Source organism: Leptosomus discolor, chromosome 19 (assembly GCF_034619465.1).
Source record: "Leptosomus discolor isolate bLepDis1 chromosome 19, bLepDis1.hap2, whole genome shotgun sequence".
Classification (NCBI taxonomy): domain Eukaryota; kingdom Metazoa; phylum Chordata; class Aves; order Leptosomiformes; family Leptosomidae; genus Leptosomus; species Leptosomus discolor.
In genome coordinates, this window is record NC_141409.1 from 13,629,608 (window position 1) to 13,647,408 (window position 17,801).

Consider the following 17,801-nt stretch of genomic DNA (forward strand, 5'->3'; position numbering starts at 1 on the left):
ATACAAACTTCAATCTTCAAAACAAAACAGAAACCTTCAACATTCTACCTTATTCGGCCCGCACAATATTGAGAGAGATGCTGTGTCGGTCGGGTTTTCCTGGCGAGGCTCACCAGCTGTGCCACACCACCATCAGCACATGGTGTTCCTCATCGGTTCCACCCCTACAGCCGCCTCGGGAAGCCTGCCCAGATGTGCTGGAGCCAAACTCGACCAAAAGGAGTTTCAAGCACGCGAAGGCGCACAGCCTTGGAGAGCTTGCTCCGGGTGGACCCGGGACGAGGCCTGGAGACTTGCTGCACCCACAGCTGGACACCGGGACCTTCCGAACAGCCTCTGTGCAGCGCTGCAAAAGTACCACGAACAGCCTGGCTGGTCCTCGCCGCCGCCGCGCCGTTGGGCCCACCCAGCATTTGGGTGTCAAACAGAAGCGTGTGCCAAAACAAACAGTTTGGAATCTGTCATTTTTTCAGGTGGTTGACGTTCCACTTCTGATCACAAGACAATACTGTTATTGCATAAAAAGGATGGTCATTATCTTACTCTTTTACAATACAACAGGGCACAAGCTGCTTCTGACTTCACAAATGCTCATGAGAATAATACCTATTCCAAAAACTCCCAAGACTTCAAGCCCCTTTGGGACTCCACATCAAATGTAACGGGGCAGATTCACACTTCAACAACAGATGAATCTTCCTTTCCTCTGGCTTTTAGCCTGGATAAGTTTTCGGTCTGTCTCCTTCAAGGGCACACCAAACATATTCCAGGAGCTCTGTTTTGCTTTCAGAATAACTGATTTAGATACAATACTTCTCGAGCAATAAGGAAACAAAGTGGAGATTTCCCCTGTGTTGTCCTGTGCAAGAAACTGAGCTTTAATAAAGCTTCTCAGCAGACACACAATTAATATTAAAAATGTATCCTGGGGTCTTTGTTAGCTGTCCTGTCTGACAGAAAAGCCCTCGCTTGGTCGCTTCTGACCAATGGAGAGCTGCTGCCAGCAAAACCTACGACAGCAAACTCGCTGCCAGGCACATCTCAACCATAAGGCTGCAGCACAGCCACGAACCACCACGACACCAACAACGCAGCTTGCAGGACCGAGGCCCCTGCGATAGCAGTCTCTGTGCTACCAGGACCAGCACTGCTACGTTCCTGCTTCCACACCCCTACACCCCACAGCTCACAGCCTCTCCCTTTCCGTAGCTAAGAGGGAAGAACTGGAGAAAGCCTGAGCTCTCCCTCCACCTTCCTCTGCAAGTGCCACTCGTCCATCTCGGAAGCAAAGCGTCAAACAGAGCTGCCACACGGGTGACCTGGTCCGACACGGGGCTGCGCTGCTGTGGGGGTGTGCAACTTGCACCCTCCCCATTTGCTGTCCCCCTTGGTAACACGGCCGGCCTGTCAACACAGGGTCTGTCTCTCATGCTCACAACCCAGGAAGGCTGGGAAAATTTGTGCTACAGAATGTGTAACACACAGACCGCTCTGCCAAGCTGCTTCACCTGCTGAGGCCTTCGCTGATCAGAAGGCAGCCTACAGGAGAACTCAGCTGTCAGACACACTTGGTGGTTGTTGCAGCTGGGTGAAACAGCCAAACCAATAAACACACAATGAAAGGGTGTAATAAGGAAGGCCTGAAACATGACTGAGAAAGAGATGTTCTAAATTGGTCCTAATTCACCGCCTCGGTTATTTCTGTACAAGTCTATATGTAGACAATGATCTCAATTTTTTTTTAATCTAACCCAAAAAAGTGTCCGTGAACAGATTTGCTCTGATTTGAAAAAATAACTGAGAGACTTTAATTCCCAGCCTTGCATCTACCTGATAATCCCCTGAAACCTCAAATCATGTAGAACACACTCAGAAAAATCCAAGCTCGGCTCTAGCGCTTCTCATTTAGATGATCACTAAACTTCCATGAATGCTGAAATCAACTCTTACTGCTGTATCTCCTAGAAACCCCTTCTCTTTCCCTCGCCACTATTCCCACAGTCAGCATGCCAGTTGACGACCACTGGCCATGGACGTGAGAGAAACAGGAACGCAACCCAGCAACACCCTGAAGTGTGACCCCGCTAGAAGCGCTCACCTTGCGAACACCCAAGCGGCCAGAGCAACAACCTGCAGGCTGCAGAAGGGGCCAAGAGACAAAGTTACGAAGCGCACAACCAGGAATTCGGGTGATGTGACAGCACGGGGCCCGAAGAGACCCCAAGCCGCGCCGCGGGCCTCCAGCCCTCCCTCGAGCGTGGAGCGCTTCCAGCGCTGCCCTGGCATCCCCTCACCTGCCACGCTACCGTTTGCCCAGCTCCAAGATTTCAGCCGCCTGCTCCACTTACCTCCTCTTCCCTCTACCCTCTCCTGCCCGCTGCTCCCGTGACCGGCTCTGCTCCCCCCGACCGCGGCTGGCTGGTACCGCGCACGACCCTGGGCCCCGCTCCGCCGGGGGACGGTGCTGTCCGGCTCCTCCGGAGAGGCACGGGTCGGCGCTCCCCGCGGCAGCGGGCAGGCCTGTCTGCAGACGCACCGGGAGCCCGCGGGCCCTTCCGTTCCCGGGAACATCTCCCCAGCGCCGTACGGGCTCACGCTTCGCTACGACACGTTACTGCGCCCCGCGGGCTCCCCGCGGACTTTTATGCAGGAAATAAAGGAGGGGTTACCGCACGGCGCGTCGCTGCCTCGGCCAGCCAGCTGGAGGCCCCAGGAGAGCCGCCGGACCCGCTGCCGGCCGGTACCGGGCAGACACCCGCAGCCGGGCCGCGCACCGCCCCTCTGCGACACCCGCCGCGGCGCTGGGGCGAGGGCCCCGCACGCCTCCGCACTTACGGGCTTCGCCGCGGGGCCGCTCCGCGGGGCCGGGCCGGGCCGGGCGCCGCCTCCTCCCCCGCCGGCGGGCCGGGGCAGCCGCTTCCGGGGCCGGAGGACGCCGCGGAACGGGGAGCGCCGGGCCGCGCCGCGACCCGGAAGCACCGCCTGCGGAAGTGACGGCACCGGCGGCGGCACGGCTGTGCGCATGCGCGGCGAGGGCACGGCGGGAGCGGAGCAGGGTGCGCTGCCGGCGGGGCCCAGCCCGGCCTCCGGCCCCTCAGGAGCGGCCTCTGCCATCAGCTCACGTCGCGCTGCGGCCCGGCACCGGGTGCGGGGCGACGGGCCGGTGCCGGGGGCCGTGCGGAGGCACCGCTGGTTACCGCGGGGCCGGGGCTCGCTGCGCGCGGTGTCGGGCTGGCGTCGGTAACTGGGACGCGGGGGTAAACGTCCCCGTGAGACGTGTCCAGTTAGTAACCGGCTGTCACAGAAACATCACATCTCCCGAAACCTCGGAGGTTTCAGTGGAGAACGCTGCCACGGTGACCGCTGGCAGCTGGGCCCCGTTCCCCGGCGAGAGGCACTTGCACCGGGTTCATTTCCAAATTCACTGGTCTCTTTTAGAAAACACCACGGGATTTGTGTTTATTTCGGGGTTCTAAACCAAAGCTTCCCCCCAGCGCTGCGTCTACAGGCGAGAGCGGGCACAGGCAGCCGTTGCAGAGGAAAGCGATTGACCGTCGTGGCCGTGCCCCAGCCATGGCGAACCCCCTGCGGGCTCCGGGCAGCGTTCCACCGACGGGAGCCTTGTCCCCAGCTGCCCTCCCCTCTCTGCTCACCTCAGCCCCCCCCACCAGATGGAACTGGGGACATTACCAGGTACTTCCAGGGCTCCTTTCGGCGCCTGCCCGTGGCCCATCGGCCGTGCGTTCGTGCCACCCCCGTTCAGACGTGCTGACGCAGCCTGGCTCCGCCATCCCCTGTGGAAACAACGAGACAGCCCTGGGGAATTCCTCCGCAGACCACGGCCTCATGGTCTTGCCCCAGCCATACACATCCACGAACAGCAAGGTTTAAGAAGGGCGGTGCAGAGCGTCACCCAGAGTGTCACCAAGGGCACCTGAGGAGAGAGGACGGCCGGCGATGGTGGCCGAGCGCAGGCGAGGAGCGGAACCGCTCCGGCGAACAGCAGGTCAGCGTGAGGCCGCGACCAGGGGCTCAGCGGAGCGCGGGGAGCCGTGCTCCAGCACTCGCCTCATGCTGGAGTTACTTGACTCAGCCCGATAGACCAGCAGAACAAAACAGCCCAGAAGAGCAGCTTTCTGCTGACTCGGTGAGGCGAACTCGGTCATCGTGGGACAAGACGAGTGCTGGGGCTGGCGCAGGGCAGCACCGTCCCGTTGGGTTCCAAGCCAGGCAGCTGTTAGGACCCGCGTCTCTTCTGTGAGACGTTGCCCTCGGTGGGCAAACGCAAAGCGGTGTGTGAAATACTCAAAATAATAGTAATAAAACAGATCTTTGGAGTAGCGTTCTTAATAAAGCTGGATGACACTGAGAACACATTTGCTCAGACCATAAAACATACAGTAATCAAGATGGAAGATAATTAGAATTTGAATGAAAATGGTAATTGCTTGGAGGGACAGTAAAAGCCCAGTTACATTAACCAGAAGAAACCCACAGAGTTTAGCGTGGCCCCCGCGGGGCTGGCTGAGCGTCCCAAATAAACGTGATGCCCAAGTCATGGCCCGGAGCGGGGCTGCGACGCTGGCGATCAGTGCGGTCGGGGGCAGAGGCGAGGGGAAGCCGAGGAGAGAGATGAAGAGCTGTGTTGTAGCCATGCCGAGTTGGAGCCGTCAGCCACCCGTCCACACGTCGTCAGAGAGATGAGGATGACGTTTCGATTGGGACGTGACTCCTTTCAGCTGAAACTCCATCACAGATCAAGTACGAACCACGAATTAAAGATCATCTCAACTGCTACTGCTGCGCTGCAGGTGGGTTCCCCTCCCCGGGGGTCTGTCGCCTTCGCTGTTACACGCCACGCGGAACGTGAAGGAAGTGGATGGGATTGAGGTAGCCCCTGCGTGCGGGGGGCCGGAGCTCTGCAGGAGGGTGATGTGGGGTCTGGGGGGTGGCACCGACCTAAAGAGAACCCCTCTACAGAACGGGGTCTTTACTCCCGGTACACACAGTTTGTCACTTCACGTGTCCGTGTGGGTACGTGAAAAGGCAGGTTGGAACAAACCCGGGCCCCGCGGCAGCGCGGCTCGCCAGGCCCGGGAACCCCCGGTGAGGGCTCTGCCCGTGTGACAGGGCACGGCCGCACCGGCGACAGCGAACAGACCCCCTCTGCCCGGGGCCGGGCCTCTCCAGCTCTTGCCCGGTCTTGACCGCACGGCCGAAACTCCCGGCACCGGGGCTGGCAGGCTCGACGGGCGGGCCGGAACCGGGGGCTGCTCCCAGGGGCGGGGCCGACCCGCCCGGCCCGGCAGCGCGGTGGCGGCGGCGGGAGGAAACGCCAGGCCTCGTCCCGGGGGTTACCATAGCAACGGGAGGGGCGGGACGCAGCGGCGTTCGCCCCGGCCACGTGACTGTTCGAACAGCCCAATCAGAAGTTTCTCAGCCGGGGGGCGGGGCCCACGCGGGGACAGACGGACTCGCCACCGCCCCTCTCGGTCTGAGTGGCCAGACCCTCCGCCGGTGCCCGCCCCCGCGCGCTGCAATTGGCCTCCGCTCCCGCCGCTCCCAGCCCTAGGCCGCGCCCACCCCCTCCCCTCCCGCGCGGGAGCGCGTCCGCCGCCGCTCGCCGCGGCGGGAGGGCGACCCCACGGAGCCGGACCCGTGAGGCGGGCGGCCTCGGGCGGGGCGGTGGCGGCGGCGGCGGCGGCCCCGCCCGGCGGGGAGGGACCGTGCCGGGCGCGGGGCGGGGCGGCGGTAGCGGCGTCCCGCGGGAGGGGCGGGGCGGGGCGGGGCGCGGCGGGCTCCGCGTCCCTCTCGCGCGCGGCCGCTCTCCTCCTTCACAGGGTGACACGTCCGCGGTGAGTGAGTGGCGTTGGCAGGCTGTCAATCCCTCACCGGAGCGGCCATCAAGCACAGCACACGCGCGGGCACCGGGCGGCGGGGCTCATAAATTCCACCGGCGGGCCGATATTTTTTTGCACGTTGCTTTGCAGAGAGTGTGTAATTAATTTTTTTTTAAAATTTTTTTTTTTACAGTTCTTTCCCCCGTTATTTCCGCTCTTTTCTTTGCACAAGTTCAAACTTTTGATTGCTGCCGTTTCACCCCCGTTGCACAGACTTGGGATCATTTGTTATTTTTTTTTTTTGGGGGGGGGAGGGCGATTAATTTTTTTAATTTTGTTTTCCCCCCCTCTGTGTTTTCTTGGCTTTTTTTATGTTGCAATTTGGGGGTGGGGGTGTTCGCCTGGTTTGTTGTGGGTTTTGCCGTTTGCCACCCTCCTAACTTCTGAAGGATTTGAAAGCGAGTTTTTTCATTTTGCTGTGTTTTGGTTGTGTGTTTTTTTTTTTTTTTTTTTAAATTTTGCCTTTTTGCAAAGAAGATTTTTGGACAAGTGGGGAAAGGCATAAAAAGCAACAATAAAAATAAAAATAAAAAAATAATAATAAAAATTAAAAAAAAAAAAGCTTTGGAGGAAGATTGTACCGGGAAAAGAAAACTGCAAAGAAACCTTATCAACCCATTTATCCAAGCCACAAATATGATGATGATGAAAGAAGATTGTAACTAAAGAAGAGAGTGATTTACTGCACGGGGAAGGAGAAGAGAGTGGAATAAACAGCTGAGCTCCGGTCAAAACACAAATACCTTTTTTTTTTGTTGTTGTTGTCGTTTTGTTTGGCTTTTTTTTCCCCCCTCTCTTTTTTTTCCGTGTTTTGGTGTGTGTGTGCGAGAGCGCGGCGAGGAGCCGGGGACTGAGGCGGGCTCCGGGAGCCGGGGGTCGATCGGCGCCGTCTCTCCGCAGCCCGGCGCTCCTCCCGCCCGCAGCGCGGCCCGGGCCGCGGCCATGGACGATCAGTCCAGGATGCTGCAGACTCTGGCCGGCGTGAACCTGGCCGGGCACTCGGTGCAGGGGGGCATGGCCCTGCCTCCTCCCCACGGACACGAAGGGGCAGACGGCGACGGCAGGAAACAGGACATCGGCGACATCCTCCATCAGATCATGACCATCACTGACCAAAGCCTGGATGAGGCACAAGCAAAGTTGGTTTCGTCTAATTAAACCTTTTTTTTTTTTCCTTTTTTTTTCTTTTTTTTTTTTTTTTGGTGTGTGTGTGTGGTTTTTTGTTTCCTCTGCGGAGACCCGGAGTCTCACAATTTAGAGCAACTTCTTGGCGCCGCAGGAGAAATTGCAAACAGCCAAGGCAGAGCCAAAGTTGCTATTTAATGATCCCCCCCCCCCCCCTTTTATAGATAAATAGATAGATAACAAATATAAAACTATGCGATGCTTCTGCCGGTGCGCGGGAGGCGGCGGCCGATCCTTTCCCGTTCCCGTTGGGCACTGTCCGGCGGACACCGGCCTCGCAGCCGCTGTCGGTCCGTCCGTCCTCTCCCCAGGAGTATAACTTTTTTTTTTTTTAAACCCACCCCCCCCTTTTTCTTTTCTTGTCCCCGAAGTGGCAGCAGATGAATTACAACCGTGACAAGATACTGCTGCGGCGGGGGGGGGGGGGGAACCCCAACCAAACAACCCCCAAAGAACCCCAACCCTGGCTGTTTTAAAATCACACTAAATAAAAAAAGAATGTTAACTCCGCAAGTTACCCCCCACCCCCTCCCGCGCGCCCAGTCGCCTTAATAAATCAGTAATAATATCGCAGGACGGATCGTACCGGGGACAAGGAGGGGTGGGGGGGTGTGGGGGGGTGTGATTTATACCCCTCGGTCGGGCGGCATTTGCACAAAGATAATTCGGTATAAAAGTCATGAGGGAGGGAAGAGAACCGGTAGCCGCCGCTGGGCGAGGGACCCCCGACCGCCGGCCCCACGGTCCTCCCGCCCCCTGATCTCTTCCCTGACCGCCAGCCCCGCGGCCCGGCGCCGGGAGCCGGCTCCCGGCGCCGGGCCGCGGGGCTGGCGGTCAGGGAAGAGAGTATGAACGGGGAATCCTTTCTTCGGGGAAGGCGCCATGTTGCTGAAAAGCGGCGTTAACCGCTTGTGCTCTCTTTCTCTTTTCAGGAAACACGCACTGAACTGCCACAGGATGAAACCCGCCTTGTTCAGTGTCCTCTGCGAGATCAAGGAGAAAACAGGTAAGGGCCGCCCGCGCCGCCGCCGCCGCCGCAGCCATCTTGATCCCTCCTTCCTTCCACCCGCCGCTGCCCGCCGGCGGGCACGGTACCGGCCCTCTGTCGCCCCTCACGCCGCCGGAACGGGGTGGTGGGTGGCAGCCGGCCGCGCTTGCCCGGTTATGGGGCGGGGGGGAGGGGGGGGGCCGGTAGCCTGAGGGGCCGGTCCCGGCGGCGGAGGCCCGGTGAGGTTGGTTCGCTGCGAAATGGCGCGGGGGAGAATTTCCCCCCCGCCGCTCTCCTCACAGCTCCAGAGGTGCCCCGCTAGCGCCCGGGCTGCCTTGTTTTTTTACCGTCAGGACACTTGGCAAAATACCTGTCAGATCTGTGTTACCTCACATCATTTTTAAAAATTTTCACACCCCCCCCCCTGGGATGCGGAGCACGCAGCGGGGACGATAAACTTTGTGAGGGGCTGCGGGTGCCCGGGTCTGGGGGGAGCAGAGCCGAGCCCCTGTCAGCAGAGCAGACTCCGCAGAGAGCCTGAGGAATGCCAAGTGATGGATGCTTTGACCCCGGATTTGTGCGGAGTGCAGCGAAGCTTGAGTTGCTCTTGGGCGAGGAGGTTTTAAATGCCAACAATTTTCATCACAAAAGTACGAGATTTTTTTTTTTCTTCTTTCCCTCTACATTAATGCCACACGCATGAACTCAGTGGGTTTTTTTAGAGTCATTTTAGGGGATTTTTTTGCAATTTTTTCACGTCACTGAATTTACAGAGATTTTTTTTTTTTTAAAGAAGAAAATTTACAAAGTATTCTGCGTTGTGTTATGTGAATAACATTTATTATGATCTGGCATTAAAAATAAATGTATGCATTGGCTGGCCTTATAGCTATATTTGATATTCAGTCACATTCCCCTTAATTCCACACTGAAGAAATAAAGGCTATAGACAAAAACAACAAACGTGAAATCATTGCAAATCTCAGCTGAGAAGCTTAAAAGTGCGCAGTTCTCAGTAAATTATGGTGCTTTATGTCCAAGTGTTTCTTTGCTACCGGGGATCCACTTCACTTTCTGCTGACAGCTAAGCACTAGGGTATTGACTGTGTTGTGAATATTAAGATTGATTCTGCTTTATATTGCATTATATTACCCGGGATAAGGGGAATGATCCCCCTTCCGCCCTCCCTCCCCACCTACCAACGCATTGCCTCAATCAGCTCGTAACCCCTTTCCGTCCTCCTTTGGCTTGCGTTTGTTTTCTGCCTTTCCCTAAACTTTTTGCCTGTCCTGCTCTGGAGCCAGCCAAGCAACCTGCCCTCCATGTTCAGACATTTTGCAGCCCGCAGATTTCAATTAAGGAGGCAGGCGGAGGTCCTGCGATCACTTTATTTGCAGAGGGCTTAGCCTCACTGTTTTGAAAGGAAAGTATAGTCAACCACATGTCAGAGGTGAGCTGCGAAGAAAAACCCAGGTCCTTTCAGCAGCAGGGATTACTGGCAGAGGGTGTTTGGTGAGGCCACCGCTGTCTCGGAGTCGAGAGGGAACCTGACAAGAGACTTTGTGGTCTGAAACGTTTCGGGGTGTTTCGGTGATAACTTGTAAGTTGGGATCCTGCCTTTGTGCTGCCAGTAGCCGAGCCAAGTTTGCAAGTTATCTCTTTTGTGAAATCACTGAGAACCAACAAAGAGTGAAGGCGTCCGCCTGCCCAAAGGCAAGATCCTGCCAGTCCCGGCAGCGCAGGAGGGACAGGATTAATGCACCGGGTGATTGATGGGGATGAGTCCACACCCCCACCAAAAACTGTTCCCGGAGGGGGACCTTCGCTCGGGGTCTCCCAGTTGAGACGAAGTGTCTGTGTAGGCTCTAGTTAGCGTGCTAAAGCAAAGGAAACGTGAAAATAAATTCTAACCTATTTTCTCTAAGCTGGTTTCGTAAGAAACGGCTCAAACAGTTCTGAACTGGAAGGGTGAACGGTCTGAGAGGCAGTTGAAGCAGAGGTGTCCTCCCTCCGCCCGGTACTCTGCATTGTCTTACGGTCTGGGTACTTCAGTCTGCCTGCAAGTGGGTCATGCGCCGGTATTGAATTCTTTTTAGTCGGAACCAAAGTTTACCGTGGTGTTGGCAGTGGGAATTGCCGTGATGGCTTTATCGCTGCCTTCTATGAGAAGGACGAGGGGTGAGGAGGGACACTGTAGCCTATACATGAAGTGTAATTGCAGTTATGTCTGTTCTGCAATAAGTAATGCAATGTTGAAGTCATTTTTATATTGAATTATGTAATTTTAAAAAAATATTCTAGTAGTTTTCAGTGCAGTCAGCGAGGACTTTGTGAGACTGATCATGAGAGAACATGTAGAGGAGCCCTCAGTTTAGGCAGAGGAACTCTGTCACTGTCCCACAAGGGTTAATGAATGCAGCGCATTTTTAAAAGCCTCTCGCTCTCTCTCACTTAGGGTTAGGAGCTGAAGATTTTTTTTTTTCCCTGTGAGGTATTTACCATGTACAAAGCAGATCACTGAGCTTACTGAATTTAGCCTGACATTTCTTTTTTAACATTTTAACATTTTTAAAAGTGCTGCATAATACATTTAAGAGCTTTACAGATATTAATAGATACGTGCATTCTTAGAGGCAACCACAAGGTAGCATGGTTTTCATAAAGAAACTGCCACTTATTTCTTTAATTAGTTCAAAGAAAAACGATACCCAAAGTTCTGCTGAAGCCCCTGCAATAAAATACGAGGACAAGCAAGCGGGAGCCTGTTACTCTGTTTTGCTGTGTTTTACCCGTCCTGAGGTGTCGCTTGGAAGTGTTAAAGTTGCGCCCGGAATGCGCTCACATCTGTTGCATACCTGTGTGACAGTCTGAGCCTTACGCGCCTGCCAGCAGGAATAAAAAACCAGATTTGCGCCTTTGTTTTTTTAATAACTCCTTTTTACCGACTAAAAATCCTTCAGATCTGTAATTTGATTAAGCCTCCATTAGGCCGTTGCTATACCTGAGGTCCTGGTTATTCTCATGGAGATAGAAATGAAAATACATTAATTCTTACAGTCTTAAAATGGTTAGGGAATTGCCGTTATTTCCCAATGGTATGACATATTCTTAGGCCCTGGATTGTGTTGATAGGTGCTTGGGTTTTTTGTCTTTAAAAATCATTTGTGCAACTGGGAGCACACGCTTATAAAAATACCCGAATGCATGTGTGTATGTGCGTACACGTATACATGTATGTGTGTATTTGTGTAAGCCCGGCCGAAACAATGATAGCTGCCAACCAAACCCTAATTTACTGTCACCACAAACCCTAAACAGCATTCATTTACTAGTAAAGCCTAATGGCATACATGATGGTTTGCCAGATTTGTGGCCTTTGTGAGGCTTATAAGCAGGACTGACTTGGGAAGATCATAAAACTTAATGAACTTCTCGACTGCAGGAGGTGTCCGCAGGGGAAGAGAAAGGCCTGCTTGGCTGGTTGGGCTGGTTGAACTATTTTTTATGTCTAAAGAGAGAGGAGGAAAACGTTCATTAAGAACATTCTCCCCTGGTGCAGAATTTTGTTTTAAAGAATGAAGAAAAAAAAAAAAAGCTACCAAGACCAGACAAATAGCAGTGTTAACCACGGGGTTAATTCTTGCTGTTCCCCATGTAAGCTAAAACCTTTATTTTTACTGCTACAACTGTAAATAGCCCTACGATGCCATTCTGATGATTAAAGGGCTGTATCGGGCCCTTACTTGCTGCAGAGCTCCTTATTGATGAAAATGGCCCAACTCTTTCAGGAACGCCCCTTGTCAATATGCTGCAAAATCTACGAAGTGCCCGTCAGGAAACTCCTTTGAGAAGGGCTTGCTTTTTGCCTTGTCTGCTGGCAGGATTTGCAGACGTTAACCCCTTTCTTCACCGTGGTTATTGAAAAATGGAATCACAGGGCTCTTCCCTTGCGCTACACAAATTTTGACTTTTCAGTGTCTGTAAGCTCCCGTTTAGTGCCAACAACTTGCAGTAACATACAATCATGCGCCGCCCTGGCAGTCCTGTCTGAACGGTGAAGGATTCAAATGGAACAATGAAATGGCACTGCCAGCATACCTACATAGATGTGTGTGTGTGTTAGCTGTTTTCTAAACATCAGCTGTGATGTTATTGTTACTCAGTTCAGCTATTTAAAATATTTATGTGCAGCTCTGGTGGTTTTTTCAGGCTGCTAAATACATATTTTTGATTTACCCTGACTGCACGAGGAAGTAAGCATTGTGTGTCGGTGTGCGTACATCTTCTCTGCAGTTTGAACTGTTTAGCTTTTGTTTCCTTTCTCGTGCTTCAGTATCCAGGATTTTTCACTGCACCGTTGGTTATGCTTTTGAACGGTATTATTTTCCTAATTGTCAGCAAATGTATTACAAATGATGACGTGCAGCAGAATGTTGGGTCATTTACACTGTCCTGATGGCAATGACATTGCTTTTCTTCATAAATGTCCTACTAGGAAAAAGTAAATTGAATAAAGTATCTTGATTGTCGTTTGGTCGTCTGTTTCGAACCCATTCATTTTCAAGATTCCATTTCTTTGGTGGATTTCTAACAAGGTGGTTCTCTGGTTAAGGAAACGGGCGGCTTTGGATGTTATTTTCATTAGAGAAATTCATGATACTTTGTCTTACAGCCTGTGTAACGACACCGTACCTTTAGACCTCACCATTGTTAGTGCTCCTTGCTATATTTGAGTAACAATCGTCACGTTGATTACCAGGATCAGTGTTTCCAGATCTTTTTTTTTTTTTTACCCCCCCCCTCCTCCGCAGAGGATAAATTTGGACCTCCTTGTCAATACTAATTTAACTAGAAGCAGGGATTTATTTTATTTTATTTTATAGCTATTTTTCATGTCCTTCATTTTATTTTTGACTTTGACACATTTGCTTGCTTCTCTGAAAATACTAAATTATATGAGTTACGGTGTGGTGTATTTTAGGATGCTTGTTGTAAGTTAAGGAATTTTTGCATTCAGAGATAAATTATTATAGTAGCATGTAGTGAATGCAAGAGAGTCCTTTTTTTTTTTTTTTTTTTACAGGATTTAACACATTTATCAAGCTCTATTCCTACAGCTTTCAATGAAAAAGTTGTATGATACGGATATTATGCTGTCTTTTTTCAATTTAAATTTTGATTTGTGTGAAACATTAATATAATGATATTTGCAGTCTACCGTAGACAAATATAAGCAGAATTAGACATACTAAATTGTTACAAATGTGACGCAATATTTAAATACGTGTGAAGGCTATATTAATAATTACATAGGAGAGCGCGAGCACCCGGTTTGTATCTGTCCTCGGTTTTTAGGCTGCTTTTCAATTCCTTGCACATCATGCGCACGACGGGTCCATGAATATTTCTGTGAGTAGCAGGAGCGAATGCTGCGTCTGTGGACGAGCGAGTCCGAATCAGCGGAGCCCCGAGTGGAGTTTCCCCGTCCTGGTATCATTGGCAGAATTCGATGTAGCTGTTTGTACTCGGTGAATTGACACCCTGAGAAGAATGCTTTGTTTGTTTTCTCAGCAGTCATGTTTAATGCTATTCGCTTATCAAGGTGATCAGCATGGTTCAGATAACACATGCCTGACACAGCCTGCCTTTTTTCACCATCGTGTTGACCTTTTGTCACATTTGCTTTTCTCTGGTAGGCAATTCATGTCTTTAAGTATGAATGGAGTAAATAATTCACATCAATATTTAATATAAATTATTAAAGTTTCTGTCAGCTCTTATAGTTCATGCTTTTATAAAGTTGGAGTAGTTCATCAGCCAAACAGATGAATTGTGCTTCTCAGCTGGACATTAGAGCTCCTCCATAATGCTGTCTTTACAGTGGAAGTAAACGGGGAATTAAATATGAAGGGAAATGAAGCCTGGTGCTTGAACGCTTTATATTTTTCAATAATGCACATTCTTTAGGAAACTAGATGAATATCTACCGTAATTTATTTTGTTACTCCCGTACTTTTTTTTTTTTTTTCCCTTCCTGTTGCAAACAGCGATGTAGAAAACCCCACTGACCCCGGCACTTTCTTCTACTCTTTGTTATTAGCCTTCCGTTAGTGCTCCAGCCCCCTTGGTGGGTTTAGGGTGGGTGTACTGCTGTTGGGGTTGTGCTGTTTTGTTCTGGTTTGTTTTGGTTTTTCACTCTTAATGTTCTTTTTTCATTTGTAAAGATTGATGGGGGGCACCGAGATGATGAAGTTTCAGGGGTTTTTAGTCCTTGTTTATAAATTACAGTTTATATTTTGCCAAGTGACCTGTGATTGAAAGTAGATTCTGAAGATATTTTTTAAAGAAGAAATGGTCTGATGTCTGAGTGTAACAGCTCTGATGTGTTTATTGCTTCAGGAATTGGATAAAAATAGCATGTTTTGCATAAAAGCGTATAGTAAAAATCATTATGCGCTTACTTTAATCTCACAGTTTTGGTATTTAAATTGTTTTGCTAACGATCGGTTCAATGCGTGTTGCACAGCCCTACGAACTTGTAACAACAGAGGAATCACTGACTATCATGCGTCCTGCAAATCAATCATTTGGAAAGGGGGGTGGTTTTGTATCATGTGTTTACAGGTCAAAACCTTTTGCTATACTTAAGTCATGCGTCAACATTTAGAGCTCATCTCTCATGCCTCATTGTCCAGCAGGTGGCTTTTTCATGTATTATTTAATTTTTAGTTATTTATTGTAAGTGGAAAATGGAATTTAATAATACTATCCTGATAGCATTTTTTGAAAGAACAACAGTTTTTCAGCCTATCCTGTTGTATATGACGGGGTCAAGGAGAGCATCTAGAGATGTTCAAGTATACAATCTAAATTAAGATTCTAAACAGGCATTACAGATGCTGGTAACTTTGGCAATTATCATTTTGTTTGGTGAACAGTAGTAAAACAGTGTGCGGTAAAAGTGTTTAGAGAGAGAGGATAAATAAATTGAACAGTTTTGCAATGCAAAGTGGTTTGTGGTGTTTTTGAGGATTTCTTGGCTCTTGCTTAACTGCTATTGTGAAGCCTGGAGCAGATTTTCCCATTGCTAATGCCCTAGAAGTATTAATTCACTTTGATATGCTAATTAGAGGGCATTATGCAAGAAATGAGATTAAGTGGCAGCATGAAGCCATTTGCCTGTCAGTAAATTGAGAGCTTTAGCATCAGGAGGAGCTTTGTTTTTTCTGAGTTTCTCTTGGTTTTGCATATAAATAAAATTGATTGAAAGGTCTAGAGAAGCTTCTAGAACATTGGTGGTTCTTTTTCTCCTTCTATGATTATTTAAACTTCATGTTAAAGCCTTTCTCTGAATATTAATTGATCTAATGGGAGATACTGAACATGAAGAATTTCATTGTATTCTCAGTTACTGTATCTTAACAAAAGGAAAGTATTAGAATTCTTTGTGTCATCTGGTTTTTGTGGTATTATTTTAGATATATCTTACAGCTTTGTATTATAACCCCTCTGACTGCTAACCGCTCCCGTGCTGGGTACTATACCTGCGTGGAGGTATTTTTGCCAGTTCTGTTGGTTTGGGGATTGGGCTAATGAGGGCCCGACCAGCTGAAGTCAAGCGGGCGGCTCGGATTCCTGGCTGGTGGGGCCTTGGACGTTTATCACCCCCACTCGCTCACAGCATTTCCCATCATTGCTTATGTAAATCACACGGGTATTTGCCTTCATTTAGGAAGGAAGGGGTTGTAACATTGACCATAGATTTTATTCAACTGCCAGAAATTGTGTTAAAGTAACATTAAGGGATTGACTTACAGCCGTAAGAGCGAGGAAATTTGGAGTTAATAGTTAAACTCTGCCCTTAACTCAACTCATTGAACCTATTTATTAGAGCATATATGATACGCCAGATCATTGTGCTGAGACCTCTGCAGTGTTAGGATGCTCCAGGATGACTCAAAGACGAAGGTTTCTGATTTAGTTCAAATTTTCCTGTTTTTTTTTCCTTTGTGTGTGTGCACGCCTGCGGTTTTTATTCAGCCTCGGAGCTGCTTTACTACAGTTTTGTGGTTAGTTTTCTTTTTATAGTACTGTTTTAAAAAATACTGGAGAAGTAATTCTGGAAATTGAACAAAAAATTTATCAAAAAATAAAACCAAACCAAAACCGACCCAAGCCTCTCTAGTCCTCTTTGCCTGAGTGCCTGCAGAATGTTTGCTGTTTGTGTGCCCATCTCCTCCGCAGATCGTTGTCGCAAAGTCAATCAGGGGAGTAGTGCTAGAGTGACAGTACTTGTTATGAGCCCCAATAGTTATTTAAAAGAAAGGAAAAAGGATAAAAAAATGCCCCAGAGCTCCGTGCGGGGGCTGTTCATGCTAGATGCACATGCTCTCCCTGATCCTGGCAGCTGAAGTCTATCACTGTTGGGAAATTTTTAACATGAACCACATAAGACACAAACCACGGCGGTTTCCCCGAAGCCACAGGGGTTTTCACATCAGCGCAGGACAACTGGCACGTGCGCTGCGGGTCCCTGCCCGCCGTCCCCTGCCCTCGGCCCCCGTGGGAGCTGCGAGCCCTCTCCATCCGCCCTCCTGCTCGCCCTCAACAAAGAGTCCGTAGCGCAGTTTTCCTTCAAAGCACGGTGCCCCTGGTTGTCGTCCTTTCCCAAGAGCTCCCGAACCAGTTGGCCCAATGAATCTGATCGGGAATTTATAACCCAAAAGCTGTAGTTACCACAGTGGACCTTTTGGCTCTGGGAAGAACAAAAGAGCACCTGAAACTGCAAAATGAGTTCTCGCAGTAAGCAAAAGAGAGCATCCCTGGTCTCCAGCTGCTGAGTCTGACTTTCACAGCCTTGAACAAAAGGACTGAGTAGCCAAAGTGTTCTGTGGCCAGCCGTAACTTCCTCGGGACCAGTAGTCGCCCGGCAGCGTTGCTTCGGGAGGAGAGGGTGCTGGTGGTGACAGCCTGGCGTTTCTGGGTTTGAATCCCAGAGCTGCTGGGGACTGGAAGAGCAAACCCTTCCTCTCACTCCGGTGAGGAGAGATGTGGCCTCGGCAGGAGCAAACCTGGGGCTCGGCCGCCGCCTCGCTGAGGTGAATGCGAGAGCTCACTTTTCCCGTCTTTAAAATGGGAATATTATCGGTCAGGTTTTTTTGTAAAGGTCATGTTAAGTTGGTGCTATGTGTTGAAAAGGAATAATTTTACCAAGTATTTGGTATAATTAAAATTGTTACATAAGAAGTAACCTGTTAGCAGTGTTTACAGTACCCACTTCATTCCAATCACTGAGCCTAAGTGGAGTCTTACCTCCTGGAGATGAAGAGATTAGGCTTTCCTTAGACTTCTACTGTTCTTGGCGTTAATTAGGAATTTTTTTTTTTTTTAATTCGTGGGTAGACCTCTAGCAAAAGGGTATCGGGGTTTTCTGACCTGGTAGTTAGTTTGCTTAGCACAGAAAGAGACCGTTTGCTCACCGTAGATGGGGCTCACTGCTTTTCCGTAGTGATAGCTGTTCACAGGGAGGATGGCACACTTGAAAGGGTATTTAGAGCATGCTTTCATATATTTGTTGATTAAAGAAGGAAGTGTGCTTTTAGTGAGGTTTGTAATTACAGAACACCCAAATGTTTGCTTATTTTCTTTCATGGGAGCTCCTGGTAGCATGATTAACTGTCACGAGTAAGCACAAGTTACAGTGGATTGTGCAATGATTCTTATTTGA

At 50.2% G+C, this 17,801-nt stretch overlaps 1 protein-coding gene across 5 annotated transcripts in view; it reads left to right on the plus strand.

The window, feature by feature from the left end:
• The first annotated feature begins 6,842 nt into the window (after positions 1–6,842).
• Positions 6,843–17,801, plus strand: part of PBX3 (PBX homeobox 3) — a 112,147-nt gene continuing 101,188 nt past the window's right edge. For all 5 annotated transcript variants that reach the window (XM_086475586.1, XM_086475589.1, XM_086475588.1 and 2 more), the window contains exons 1-2: positions 6,843–7,039; positions 8,018–8,091. In XM_086475586.1, coding sequence (XP_086331712.1) covers positions 6,843–7,039; positions 8,018–8,091 — 271 coding nt within the window. The remainder of the gene's footprint in view (positions 7,040–8,017; positions 8,092–17,801) is intronic.